This window comes from Strix uralensis, chromosome 2 (assembly GCF_047716275.1).
Source record: "Strix uralensis isolate ZFMK-TIS-50842 chromosome 2, bStrUra1, whole genome shotgun sequence".
NCBI classification, from domain to species: domain Eukaryota; kingdom Metazoa; phylum Chordata; class Aves; order Strigiformes; family Strigidae; genus Strix; species Strix uralensis.
The window spans coordinates 36,764,870-36,778,157 of NC_133973.1; the positions used below are offsets into that span (position 1 = coordinate 36,764,870).

Genomic DNA, 13,288 nt, shown 5'->3' on the forward strand with positions numbered 1-13,288 from the left:
GTCTGTTCCTTTGTTTTTGCATTTTTTGAGGAAAAGACTGTGACCTCCTATGCACATGGCACAGCCGGTCACTAGATGTGGTGGTAATAATTTTACCTTGTTTTTACTATCTGATTTTAACTTTAGATTTTAGCTTGAGGGTTACAGTAATTTTCAAGCAGTGTCACAGTTAAATCAGTTTGCAGTATAGATTAGGCTCACTTCAGGGCAGAATTATTTTAGAAACATGTTCAAAAAACATATTATAATGCAAGTCTGTATCCTATCTCAGCATTTCCCCAGGCCATATAAACCCTAGCACTGCAGCTCACTTCCTTATCTCAACTCATTCTATGCAAACTCATATCAATTGCTTATGCCTTCTGCATGGTACTATTCCATTTGCCCTCTCTCTTTGGGATTTTGTGTAAGATTAGCTCTTCTCTCCAATAACCAGCTTGGAATCTAACATTAAATTCTCTTCACTTTACACTTATATTTTTTTCTCTTTTATCTCTCTTCCCTTCATCACTTTTGCTCAATATACAGTCTAAAACCAGCGTGTATTATTTCTTATTCCCCAGTACTGTTGAGCCAAGGCATCTGTTCCAGTCTACAACAGTTAACAGAATTGCAAGCCAGATTCTGAGTGATGATATATAACATAGATAAGGCTCTGTATAAATCTGATTTAACTTTCGTTTTGCAGACCAGCTGATTACCAAAAAAACCCAACAACCAACTGAAAAAGCAAACAAAACCCCAGCTCTAATGCTTTGCTTGTCAATAAAGCAGATTTGATTGGAAGTAACTGAGAAAAAGGGAGCGGTATTTAATGATTTTATAGCCCTTTTTCAAAGTAAAAGCTTAGCTTAAATGTGCTTTGTGAGTTAATCTGGAGGACATTATCTCAAAATAAATCCACTGAATTCCACATAATTTTCCTAAATTCATTGTTTAATTTCTGCTCTGTTTTGCCTGTATGACCTTCTTTCTTTGATCTACCTTTTAAACATTTTCTTTTGTATCTCTCACCTAGGAAAGGAAGGAAGAACATGCAGCAACAGGGGTATAGTATATTTGGACATTTTGCTTTCATCTTTTGTTTGCGTGCATTTAATTCCTTTTCAATCTTGTTCCTTCACTCAAAAGTTAGTGAATTCTTATTCATGAAACTAAATATACTAGTATTATATTCTGCCAGAGATAGTTATTGGTCATATCATAGTCTTATTGTTTGGGAATAAAGATAGGCTTTTAATCATTAAAAACTGTAAATGAAAGAGAAATTGTCTTTCATGGATTCTTTAATAAAATTTGCCAAGGACTCCCAAGAAAACTATATCTTTGGCAATTGCTAACTGACACCATGCTGATTAAATTTTCAGTGTTGATAGTGTGAAAGAGTCATTCTGACAAATGAGCAGCTCTGCCTATAAAGGAAATATTTTCCTTGCGAGAAATTGTAAGACCCAGGTGCAAAACTTTATATACTTTTCTGCTTTGCCCAACTTTGCAAGTTTATGCCTTCAATATTTCTTCAGTGTTCCCAGTAACACTGATGATTACTTTAGGCTGTTTTCCATTACAAACCTGCAATTAAGAAGACACATTCATATCTTCCCACTTCCAAACTGCAATACATGCAGTATACATGTGTATACATACACATTCCTGCTGTCAGAGTTATCATTGTGGACCTGGCAGCTGAAGTGCAGCTCCTGGGCCCATAGACAAAGTGTGGGGTCTCCTGGTGAGGCTGGCAAGAGCCATTAAGGCTGGTTAGTGCACCTTGGCACCACTAACTAATGCGTCAAGCAAGAAAAATACCCATTTTTTCTGTAAAAGGTAATCTGCTTGAATTTTGAACTGAAGTTGTTAATATCTGAAAGATGTTGCTTGCCTGTGGGCTTACCTGGCCGTGTTTCCAAGAGTGCTAATGAAAGGCAGCTTTCCTGGAGGAAGATGCCAAAAGAGGCAATATTTCTCTGGCACGAGAACTTCTAATGCAGCTGACCTTTGCGGATGTTCATGCTACGTTTCTGCTTTTGCAGGGATGATCCCTTAGTGCAATGGTTTTCCCTGAAAAACAACGATTCAAACCAGGAATCTAATTATAACAGGTCCATTCCCAAGCACATATTTAAACAGGATTTTATTTTGGCAACTCAGATGTGACTCTTGTATGACAGTATGTGTCTGAGAGGAAAACCTAAGGCCTGTGCTACTTATGTACTACCTGCAGTTCTGACTGAAAAATTAATTATGTATTCTCTGATTGATTAGTATGTCAGGAAGAAATGCCCATAATTTTTATAGTCTAGATAGTATATGAAGATACAACATTTTGGGATAAAGCTTGTTAATACACACAGGAGTGCCTTTGAACAAGAGTTTGCTGGAAGAGGAGCAGAGAAGCTGACAATGCAATTTTCAGCTGTTTTTCAGAGTAGGACTATACTTTAAAGCTTCATTTACTAGCTCTTAAAAGACAACAAACAGATTGTTGTCTATGTAACACAAATGCCAACTTTCAGATAACTATTCATTTGGTTGACTGAAGAAAAGGGCCTTTAAATTGTGCCATTTCTCCTTTATAAAAGAGAGCAGTAAGAACTTTTGAAACAGAAACAAGGTTATATTATCTGACTCCAAATGATTTTTAGATTATTTAGGAATCTAGTTCTTGTGCCACGAATCTTGACTTATTTACTGTTCCAAGAAAGCTTATAATTAAAAATGATGAACTTTTTGTCACATTTACATGTATTTCATTTTCACATTTTGATCTTGAACATCTATTTACAGCTTAACCACGTACTGTGTTCGAACCTCTCTAAGAAGAGGATTCTTATATTCCAGCACGTACCTATTAACTCCACAAAGCTAGAGCCCTGGCATGTTAAGATTAAAAGCTCTATACATTACTTCTCTATTTTTTAAGCTTAAATAATACTGTATTTACTAGACAGCTGCAAAAGCAGATCTCTGCATTTCAAGACTGTTTATTTTTCCTTCCATTCCTACATGATAACTGCAATTATTTTCTATAAAAAAGGAAGAAGAAAAGCAGGAAGAGGGAGAAGAAAAGCAGGAAGAGGTGGAGGAGCAAGAAGAGTCTTAGTACACTTCCATATGACACATTCTTTCTTGAACAGGTTTTCAGGTAACTATTAAGATCCAGCTCAGTTTCTAAAAGTTCTTAAAGTAACAAAAACTTGAAAATTTTGCACATGTTGTTGTAATATGCAATGGCAAGAATGGAAAGAATGTACCAAAACCAGGAAAGATATTACGCATTTGACACATAATGGTTAGTCAGAACTATTGTCCTTAATGAGTCTGTTAGTTTTGCCCATTTCCATGGCACCAATGAATCTGCTTTTCCTACACAGCTGTCTCTGTGACCACAGTATTTTGTGATATCCACCACATACTACAGGCCCTTCAATCCATTCCCCATTGCTCTCACAACTTTCACCTCCCTAACAGGCTTCTGAGATCTGCTTTGGGCATATTCCCTCACATCTTCCTATGAAACCCCATAGCTCTCCCCTAGCTGTGTCCCCTAAGAAAGGGCAGCGTGCTACATGTGTACTGTGGGAGTGGTCAGTATAGATTCAGTATAGATGCACAAAGTGCCCAACTGATGGACCAATTGTACACTTAACTGTTAGACTCATTGCTGCTTCTCTTTCATCTGGGATAAGAATTCATCCCTCTCCTCTCTTACTCAGCTACTGATTTCACTGAAACTTTTAGGAGCTTCATGTCTCAGATGAAGTCCTATCTCAAATTTAGTTGAAATGTTAAAAAAATTACTGGTGAAGGGAGAGGAGCCTGACCAGAAATATGACACACTATAAAATTACTCTAATTGCCTTAGAAACTAGACCAAATGTGACTTTAAAACCTCTAAACAGGAAGCATCTGAGAGGCAGAACTTGTGCCTGTATAGATGTAAGAGCATCCAGCATTGCTCAAGTTTTGTCAGGATGTGGTTTCAAATTTAATTTTCACGTTTTCTTTTTCCTCTTACTGTCTCTTCTCCTCTGCACAGAAATAAAGATCAGACAATCACTTACTAGGGAAAAGCTGTTAGCCTACAAGAAAGTTGGAATTTCCATCAGATTTTCCTTTGGGTGGTGGGGGTCTCTCCTGAGTGTGATGATATGCTCTTTCTAGAACGAGTGGGCTTCCCAGCTACCTCTGCCTCTGAGGTATTGCCATAAGTTTCACCAACTGTATGCTGATGTGGAGACCCAGTTCCTCAACAGGACAGAAAATCCATCACTTCTTTCATGCTACCTCTCCCAGATCTGGGTTCCTTTGTTGCATGGGAATTAATTCATCCCAGTGTTGTCCAGTGCTCAGACATGTAAAATCACAGGAGTGCTAAATTCTAATCTAATTTTCCTTATTTTTCTTCAGGAAGCACAAACTGGAGCAACCCTGCCAAAGAAAATAAAATCACTCTCTCAAGCAAACCATCACTACCTTTCATGCCTGTAGACTTATGAACATATAAATACATAACAGAACAAAGACACCATTCTGTTCTACTTGTGGCCTTTATATATATATTTGGTATTCCAATTTCTTGTTAAAATGGGTCTTCTTATAGCTGACAGATTATATTTCAGTTGATTATTGTTATATGTTGGAATAGTATTGTCCATGTCATGTTTTAGATTGTAAGCTCCTCAGGGCAGGAACTATGTCTTTCTCCATGTTTATATACTGCCAAACACATTGCTGCCACTCAGCAGATAACTGCACTCACACAAGTGACGTATTCAAAGAAAAAGAAATTCAGCACTGAAAACTGCAAAGAGGCTTCCTGTGTACAAGCTATGTGAGTCACTTCTCTCTCAGCTGGCTTTTGAAAATGATTGAGATTTCCATTGTACAGCCTTTTAAATAAATGTGTTTTCTGTCATATCTGTTCTTTGTCTGCAAAAACGTTAATTTAACCCTAGCAAACTGTGCTAAGATATGTAAAGTTAAGTTTTCTCCATCATTATGTTTGTAGGCTATGCAAAGTCCTTCACCTTGCCTTACATTGCTGTTGATGTTTCTGGTGTTGTGTATAAGACCCCAACCACGAGGATACACAATCTTCATTGAAGGAAAGAGATGTCCCAGTCCCTTCTACAGAAGCCTTGTCCATCTTCATGGATACATCTGTATTCACTGGGCCAGGGAGACAGAGAAAATTAATCCACATTCACGCTGTAATTGTTGGTTAGAAGTTCACTGAGTAGGAAGGAGCTTGGATTTCAGTCCCTTGTTCAATTACTTTTTATGAGATTTATAAAAACTGCTTATAGAGGAAGGGAGGGGATGAGAAATGCTTATTGCCAAAGTAGCCCATAGCTTCATAGACAAAACAGTCTCCAAAGGAACCACAAGTTTATATTTAACTCTGATCAAGAAGAGGCTGGCTTTTCAAGCTGAGATGTATACTGTGAATGCTTGAACAATGACTGAACAAATAAAGTGGACAAAAAAATGTGTGGAGGTTTCCTGAATGTCCTGAGTGGGTACATTTTTTCATTCAGGATACATCTAAAGTTGCAATTGTTGGGAGGGGATGGATGGGGAAGCAGTGCTGTCTGCTCTGTTCTTACACTCATAGGTGATGCTGAGCTCAGAGCTGACAGGTCCAGCTGAGGGAAAGACCTTGGTGTCGTCACTTACAGCTCACCAAAATCATCAGCTCAACATGCAGCAGTGGCCAAGACCCAGGAAAACTTTGGGCACCATCAGGACGGCCTGCCTTTGCTGCCATATAAAGCCTTGCTGAGCTGACATCTTGAGCACTTTGTGCAGTCTGGTTTCTGCATCTCAGGGAAGATGTACTGGCATAAGAAGAGGTGTGGAGAAAACAGCAATTGGAGAGGATGAAACAGCTGCTCCAGGAGGAGACTGAAAAGACTCTTCAATTTGGAGAGGAAGCCAAGGCATTTACAAAACTCATAAAGGCAGTGAATAAGATGAATGCAGAACTGTTAGTCAAAAAATCCTGCAATAGTATAATGAAAAATAGTATACACAGTTAGAATAGACAATAAAATTAGTAGATCAGCTTAAAAGAGATAAAAGAGAGCACTTTTTTATACAGTGGGTCGGGAACTTCTGGAATTTGTTGTCACGGGATGTTATGGAGACTGACAATGTCAACAGGCCCACGAATGTATTGGGTAATGTCAGGAACAGGAGTCTCTGAAATGGGTACTACAGCCTGGGATGTGTCCATCGATATCCCTAATCCAATGAATTGTGGATGCTGGGGTCTGAGGGCAGAAGAAATTGAATACAGTGGACTTGCTGTCCCTAAATAGCATTGCCCATTTCCACATTCAAAGATTGAGTAGCAGGTTAGGCGAGCCACTGATCTGACTGTTTCTTATTAAGTCCTGCAGGTGATTACTCTTCCTGGGGAAAGTGTACCCCATCTCCCTGCCAGCCAAATTGGGGTCCCAGTCATTGCTGCAGTAGTTTTGAACAAAAGGCTGGACTTTTGGGGGTATGGTAGACAAATGTAGTAAATCCAATGCAGTGAGAGTGTGCTGTGCAACAGCTGGAGTGCTCATGGTAGCCTTGACATATCCCTGGGCTGTCTGAACTTTGCACGACTGATGAACCCTGGACTCCACTTTTCCCCCTACTGATATGCAGAACAAAGATCCCGCGTGTACTTGGTACAGCAGGCAGGACCACAGGCTTTGGGCTTGAAACAAAACCACCACACCTTGCATATTCAGGTATCACTCGTTAAGGCAGAAATATGGCAACCACCTTCTTGAGAGGGCATAATCTGGAAAGCCTGTCAAGGAATGTGAGGAATGCTAAGCCTCCCGTACAGGAGTGACGCACTCCCCTGGTCTTCAGCTGGTGACTGAGGTTATGCTCAGTGTAGTCAAAAAGCAAAGGGGATAGTGGATGGTCGCAAGCACAACACAGGTCTTTGGTGTATTCCTTGGGATAATGCTCTTCAGCATGTGCTGATCATCTTTTCTGCCAGATGAAAAGGACATTGTGAGTATGCAAAGGATAAACTGAAAGCTGACTGCTGCTCAGTGATTTTAGCCATAACATTAATTCTGCTTACATAAGCTTAATACTTTCTGCAGTAATTTAGTGCAACTAGGCAAAGAATTAAGTCTTTTCTAACTACAGCTGAATGAAAATCAGTAGTACAAATATGTAAGCTATTGACTTAAATGCATTTAAGACATACTGTCAGCAATTTTAGATCATTTATATTTTACCAGGAGAAAGCAACTGCAGTTGGTTAACAGGGCGTGCCCTGTATGTGGTGTTTAACATGCTTCAGGAAACTGTGGGTGCAAAATCATTCCAGTGCACCCCACTTAAGCAGAAAACAGCATGCTGCTTTTTGTGATGCTTTGGGATGTAAAGTATTTTCCTTGGGTGATTGATTTTAGAAACTTCTAGTATACTGAAACAAGCTAAAATTAGAGAGGCTTCAAGCTATGCTTCCTACAGATCCATATAAGTCATAGGGTGGTGGCTGTTTGCCCTGTAAAACTATTGATTATCAAGCTTAACAGACTGCTGAAGTGTAAAAGAAGCGACTACAAGTATCATCACAAAGCAGCTAAGTAGATAGGGCTAGTCAATGGTTTGTTTTCTGGGAAAACAAATAATATGAGCTTCATTCTGTTGCTAGTAATAAAGGGTTTTGTATAACAAGTCCGGAAGGAAATCTGGGCTATGCTGTTTCTGAGCCAACAATCGTGTAAGAGGTTTTCTCCTAAGAAAACTCTAAGGGAAATTCATTGGAGAGAAATTAAATTGTTTGGTAGTTTTGCCACTACAGCACTAGCCCCCAGTCAGTGTTTCTGGTCACCTTTCCAGCCACCTGCTTTCTAAATAATGACTTTTTAATAGTCTTCTCTTTACTGGGAGGATATCAGTGTTAAAGGAGATAAGACTATTTATCTGCATCCTTTGACAACTTCAGAAGGCTGGAAATACACTTGACAAACAAGCTGGGAAGCTGAAAATTCAAGGTAGTAATTTCTTCAGAAGGCAGATTGGAAGTTTGTGGTTTGATGTAAAAAATCTTGAAGAATGCTTCCTCCAGTTGCAAGGTCGTTGCCGTGCATAAAGCAATCAGAGAAAACAACAATTCTCAGCTGAGACTCATTCTTAATGAGTTACCGTCTCTATTTTGTTCATGGGGAAGTAAGGTGCAGAGGTGGGATGACATACACAATATCACAAATATCACAATATCACAAATCAAGGGCAGTGGAGTCCAAATTAGATGTGGACTACCTGTTGTGCATTCCCCTGCTTCAGAACATAACAGCCATGGTTTTGCATGTGGTGAGGACTTTCTGTCACTAAATATTTTGAATCATCTGGTGGTCAACAGAGCTAAATCCAGCTGGCGGACGGTCACAAGTGGTGTTCCTCAGGGCTTGGTGTTGGGACCATTTCTGTTTAACATCTTTATTGATGATCTTGATAAGGACATAGAGTGTATCATCAGTAAGTTCGCAGATGACACCAAGTTAAGCGGGAGTGTTGATCTGCATGAAGATAGGGAGGCACTACAGAGAGACTTGGATAGATCGGATCAGTTGGCCAACATCAACAGGATGAGCTTCAACCAGGCCAAGTGCTAGGTCCTGCACTTGGGCCACAACAACCCCATGCATTGCTGCAGGCTTGGGGAGGTGTGGCTGGAGAACTGTCTGGAAGAGAAGGATCTGGGGGTTCTAACTGACAAGCAGCTGAACATGAGCTGGCAGTGTGCCCAGGTGGCCAAGAAAGCCAACGGCATCCTGGCTTGTATTAGAAATAGTGTGACCAGCAGAAGTAGGGAGGTGATAGTCCCCCTGCACTGGTGAGGCCACACCTTGAGTATTGTGTCCAGTTTTGGGCACCTCAATACGAGAGAGATATGGAGGTGCTGGAGCGAGTGCAGAGGAGGGCAACGAAGCTGGTGAAGGGTCTGGAGAACAAATCCTATGAGGAGTGACTGAAGGAGCTGGGACTGTTCAGTTTGAGGAGGAGAAGGCTGAGGGGAGACCTCATCACTCTCTACAGCTACCTGAAAGGACATTGTAGAGAGGTTGGTGCTGGTCTCTTCTCACAGGTAATTAGCGATAGAACAAGGGGGAATGGCTTTAAACTGCAACAGGGGAGGTTTAGACTGGACATTAGGAAAAAATTTTTCACAGAAAGAGTGGTCAGACAGTGGAATAGGCTGCCCAGGGAGGTGGTGGAGTCACCATCCCTGGATGTGTTTAAGGGTCGTTTAGAAGAGATGTTGGGGGATATGGTGTAGGGGAGAACTTTGTAGAGTAGGGCTGATGGTTGGACTCGATGATCCCAAGGGTCTTTTCCAACCTGAGTGATTCTATGATTCTGTGATTCTATGATCTAGGTTGGAAAAGACCCTAAGATCATGAGTCCAACCGTAAACCTAACACTGCCAACTCCACCACTAAACCACGTTCCTAAGTGTCATGTCTACATGTCTTTTAAATACCTTCAAGGATAAAAATAAGAATGAGCTGTGGAGTCCTTATCTCAGAGGGATGAAGGATGAATCTCTGAGAACACCTGGAACTGATTTACAGTGACCAAAGTTTCTTTGAGGAACAGTACCTTTCTCTTTCAGGCTGTTTGATTTGTGAGGAATAAAGTTGTCACCAAGTTTAAGAGAAGTTGAGTTTTGATACCAACTCATCCAAAACCATTTTTGACCAGAGGCTGTTTAGTTAGCTTCCTTGCACCTTACTTTCCCTATGAAAGTGAGAAAATACTTGCAGAAAATTTATGGGAACAAAACCAACTTATCAATGCACTAATCGAAAGATGAAAGTATAACCGCATCTTCTTCCTTTGATAAGGCATTTGCTTCTGAGTTGTCCATTCCACATTAAAAATGCTAGTTTCTACTTTTTTTCCCCGTCATATTGATATCTGACAGCTTTCAAAACAACCTTCTGCTTTACGTTCTATCTTCACTGCTTTCTCACCTAACTCTACTATTAAGCAGCCTACAGAAGAAATGGCTGAAAAAAATGGTCACCCTTCCTTCTTTGTTACTCACTGGCCTAGATCAGGATTGCATTTGCAGAAAGGCTCTTTGGGGATTCCTCTTAGAAATACCAGCTGTGTCAGTGTTCCCATTCTCTCCTAATTTAACAAACATGTATCTATACACACCTATGTCACAAACTGTCCTCCAAAATACGTATATGTTTATAGTCGTTTGATCAAAGTCAGATTCATATGGCTTACACATTTACTAAGCAATGTATTTTGATGCAGAAAAAAACTTATTTGGGTTTTCTACTTCATTGGAAAGGTTTAAAACATATTTCTGAAATTGCAGAAGTAACTTCTTTATGTATGTAGAAAAGGATGTCACACAGAGTGCCTTCCTGTTAGCTAGCTGTGATTTTGCTGACACGTCTGGAAAAAAGCCGTTATCATCTCTACTTTTTCAGCAGTGTAATCCTTCAGGAAAATGTAACCCCAGAAAAGGAAGCTTGGAGGCAGAAAACAATGCAAGAACCTAGAAGAACTTTTATTTTTGTTTTCTTAACTGCATAGTACATGAGTGGGGCTTGGCAGATGAAAGACTGAAGAGAAACCTTACCTGGGAGGGTGGGCCCATTGTTGAACCCCCTCACACTCTCGTACACCCTGTGCAGAAGCCCCATAGCTGCATGTTGCCACAGGTTCTTTCTCTTCTTTGGGCTGAGAGGACTTTATCTCTCCTGCTGCAATCATGTGCTGCCTGTCCTGCAAAAGCAGCCTGGGAGGGACCGTTGCGACAGGGGAGCACCAGTGAGCCCAGGAGATGGCTTCAAGATAGAGATGGGGACACAGTGGGGCTGGGAGTGCACAAAGGTAGGGGTGAGGGCAGCTGCTAAAGCCAGAGCACCTGACTCCCAGCTGACTGCCCATGGGGAGTGATGGCTGTGGGGCTGGTAGCAAAGCACGGTGGTTTCTGCTCCGCTGACTTTAAGGACAGGATCCTGGATGGATGCGATTTTTCTGTCAGTTCCAATTTCCAGCTTTCTGGGCAAATTTTTTTTTTTTTTTTTTTTTTTTTTGACTTTCAAGCTTTGCAATGTATGAGCAGTAAGGCTAGAAGACACTTTATATAGTTTTTCTTAATAGTGGCTTACCATGCCGGAGGAGCATTTGTGTACAAGTGTGTGATAAAATCCACCCCCCACCAGCTCTTGGTGGGGCAGAGCAGAGGCTGCAGATCAATGCAGACCCTGAGCTGCATGCTGAACAATGGTGGAGCCTGCTATTGCTGGCCTTAGCCTTCAAAATTGCATTACCCTGATAAAGTTAGCAGTCCCAGGGCTTGCCAGGCAGCACAAAGCACATGAACTGCCTTCTTTCTTGCTGCCCAAACCATGGGGATTTTTATTTCTTTCCTTTTTTTTTTTTAATATTTTATTTTAACAGAAGTGAATTGCCTCCACAATAAGCTCCAAAGAAATAAATAAAGTGATGCATCCTCTTCCAGCATCCCTCTGGCTGGGGAGATGATAGTCCTGGCAGCGGCAGCCCCGGCTGATGTGCTGGGCACAGCAAATAGCACGTAGCAGGGCTGTGTGTAGGGCTGTGGGGTGGCAGCTGGAAAGTGCTGGGCTGCTGGTGGGTGCTTCTTTTGGGCTCCCAAAAAAGGGGTGTTGTTCCAGCCCTTACAGCTAACTTAGCAGCAGCATCTTGGGTGTGAAAGCTTGGCAGCAACTCAGTGATGGTTCCTATCCAGTCTGAGGTGGAGGGAAGGAAAAGCAAGTAAGAAAGTAAGAAAGTAAGAAAGAAAATGGGGGCAAAAATCCCCTTTGGGCTAGGAAGCACCTTTTGGTCATTGCACGTGAGCGATTCCCAGCAGTCAATGATAGACCATGGTGTGTTAGAGTAGTTTTGGCTTTCTGTGTGCTCCAGTACTTTTCCATAAGGATTATAGCATTGCTGGATTTTAATGATGTGGTGGGCTGCATTAATACTGGCTACATCCAACTTAAATGGGTTTGATACTGGCGTCCATGTGCTCCTAATCAGATTTTGATGAAAGCTAGAGGCAGTAAAAGAAAATTATATTTAGCTTCTGGCCAGCATTTGGCTGGTTTCAGGGCAGCTGCTGATGTGGTCCATCACAGACAAATGCAGGAGCCAGAGGAAGTGTCTCTGGCAGGACCTAGGGGGCCCAAGTGGCCAAAATCTTGACAGGGAGTCACCCCGCCATGCCAACGGTGGCAGGGTGGGTGATGTATTGCCAGGCTATTGCTGGAGGTGGTGAGGATGCCTCTGCCTGATTCCCAGTATGGGGAGAGGAGAAGACAGTGGGGAAGGAGGGGCAGGGCAGCTGCCCGTGGGCTGGCAGGGACATGCTCAAGGTAGCAAAGACCTCCAAGGATGGGTCCTGGGGACTGTGTTTAACTAGTGGCCCCAGCACAAGATGCATGTGCTGAGGAAGTCTGGCACTGGTGAGCAGTTGGGGAGCATTGCCAGTGTGGAGGAGAACAGGATGGTGACCCAGAAAGAAGCAAAAGACGCTGAAGTACAGAAATGAGAAAAAATTTGGCAGTATGGAGTACCAGCATCATGTGCTTTGGGGGCAAAGAAGAATTTCTGCTTCAAGCTGGAAGCCCGCCCTCCTAGAACTGGCACAGGAGGAGAAAGGCTTATGTGCACAGGTTCGTCTCCAAGCCACGGGGAGCTGTAATGCGATGCAGTGGTGGCAAAGAGAAATGTGATGAGTAGATGCGCTAAGGAGCTATTTTCAGAAGTGAAGGGAATACTGAGTAACATTGCAAAGCACTGCAGTGGCACCTCCTTTGGGGCAGGTACTGTGTCATGTTTGAACCCCTGGTCAAAAAGGATAAATTCACACGGAGAGATTGGCGAAAAGCTATTCCAGGTATAAAGGTCCAATATATGAGAGGAGGTGACATTACCTTGGTTGCTGTAGTCTAAAAAAATTTCCAAATTTCCAAATTTGGAATCTCCAAAAATGGTGAGTATTGAAAGTTGTTTTGTACTCAGGAATAAAGAAAACATAAAGCTGGAGAAGGAACTTACTCCAGAGGAAGGGGAAATAATGTCTCTTCAGCAGATGCATGCTGCAGATTGTACATTACATGTCATGAGGAACTGCATGAAAAATAAAGCAAGGAGAGAGTATGACTGCACCACAGCATATACTGAATGTACAGCACAGGCTGCCTGGCACACTGAGAAACAGGATCACAGCAGGAATATTACCAGGATCTGTTAATGTCTCTCACCTGAA

General features: G+C 41.7%; 2 protein-coding genes across 3 annotated transcripts in view; both read left to right on the forward strand.

Annotated features, from left to right (window-relative positions):
• Window positions 1-4,918, forward strand: part of SH3BGR (SH3 domain binding glutamate rich protein) — a 29,178-nt gene extending 24,260 nt beyond the window's left edge. For both annotated transcript variants that reach the window (XM_074858358.1, XM_074858359.1), the window contains 3 exons: window positions 1,019-1,048; window positions 3,038-3,145; window positions 4,411-4,918. In XM_074858358.1, the coding sequence (XP_074714459.1) occupies window positions 1,019-1,048; window positions 3,038-3,103 (96 nt within the window). In that variant the 3' untranslated portion in view covers window positions 3,104-3,145; window positions 4,411-4,918. The remainder of the gene's footprint in view (window positions 1-1,018; window positions 1,049-3,037; window positions 3,146-4,410) is intronic.
• Window positions 4,919-6,929: 2,011 nt separating this feature from the next.
• Window positions 6,930-13,288, forward strand: part of B3GALT5 (beta-1,3-galactosyltransferase 5) — a 35,464-nt gene continuing 29,105 nt past the window's right edge. Inside the window, exon 1 of the mRNA XM_074858368.1 lies at window positions 6,930-7,020. The gene's annotated coding sequence lies outside the window, so the exon portion shown is untranslated. The remainder of the gene's footprint in view (window positions 7,021-13,288) is intronic.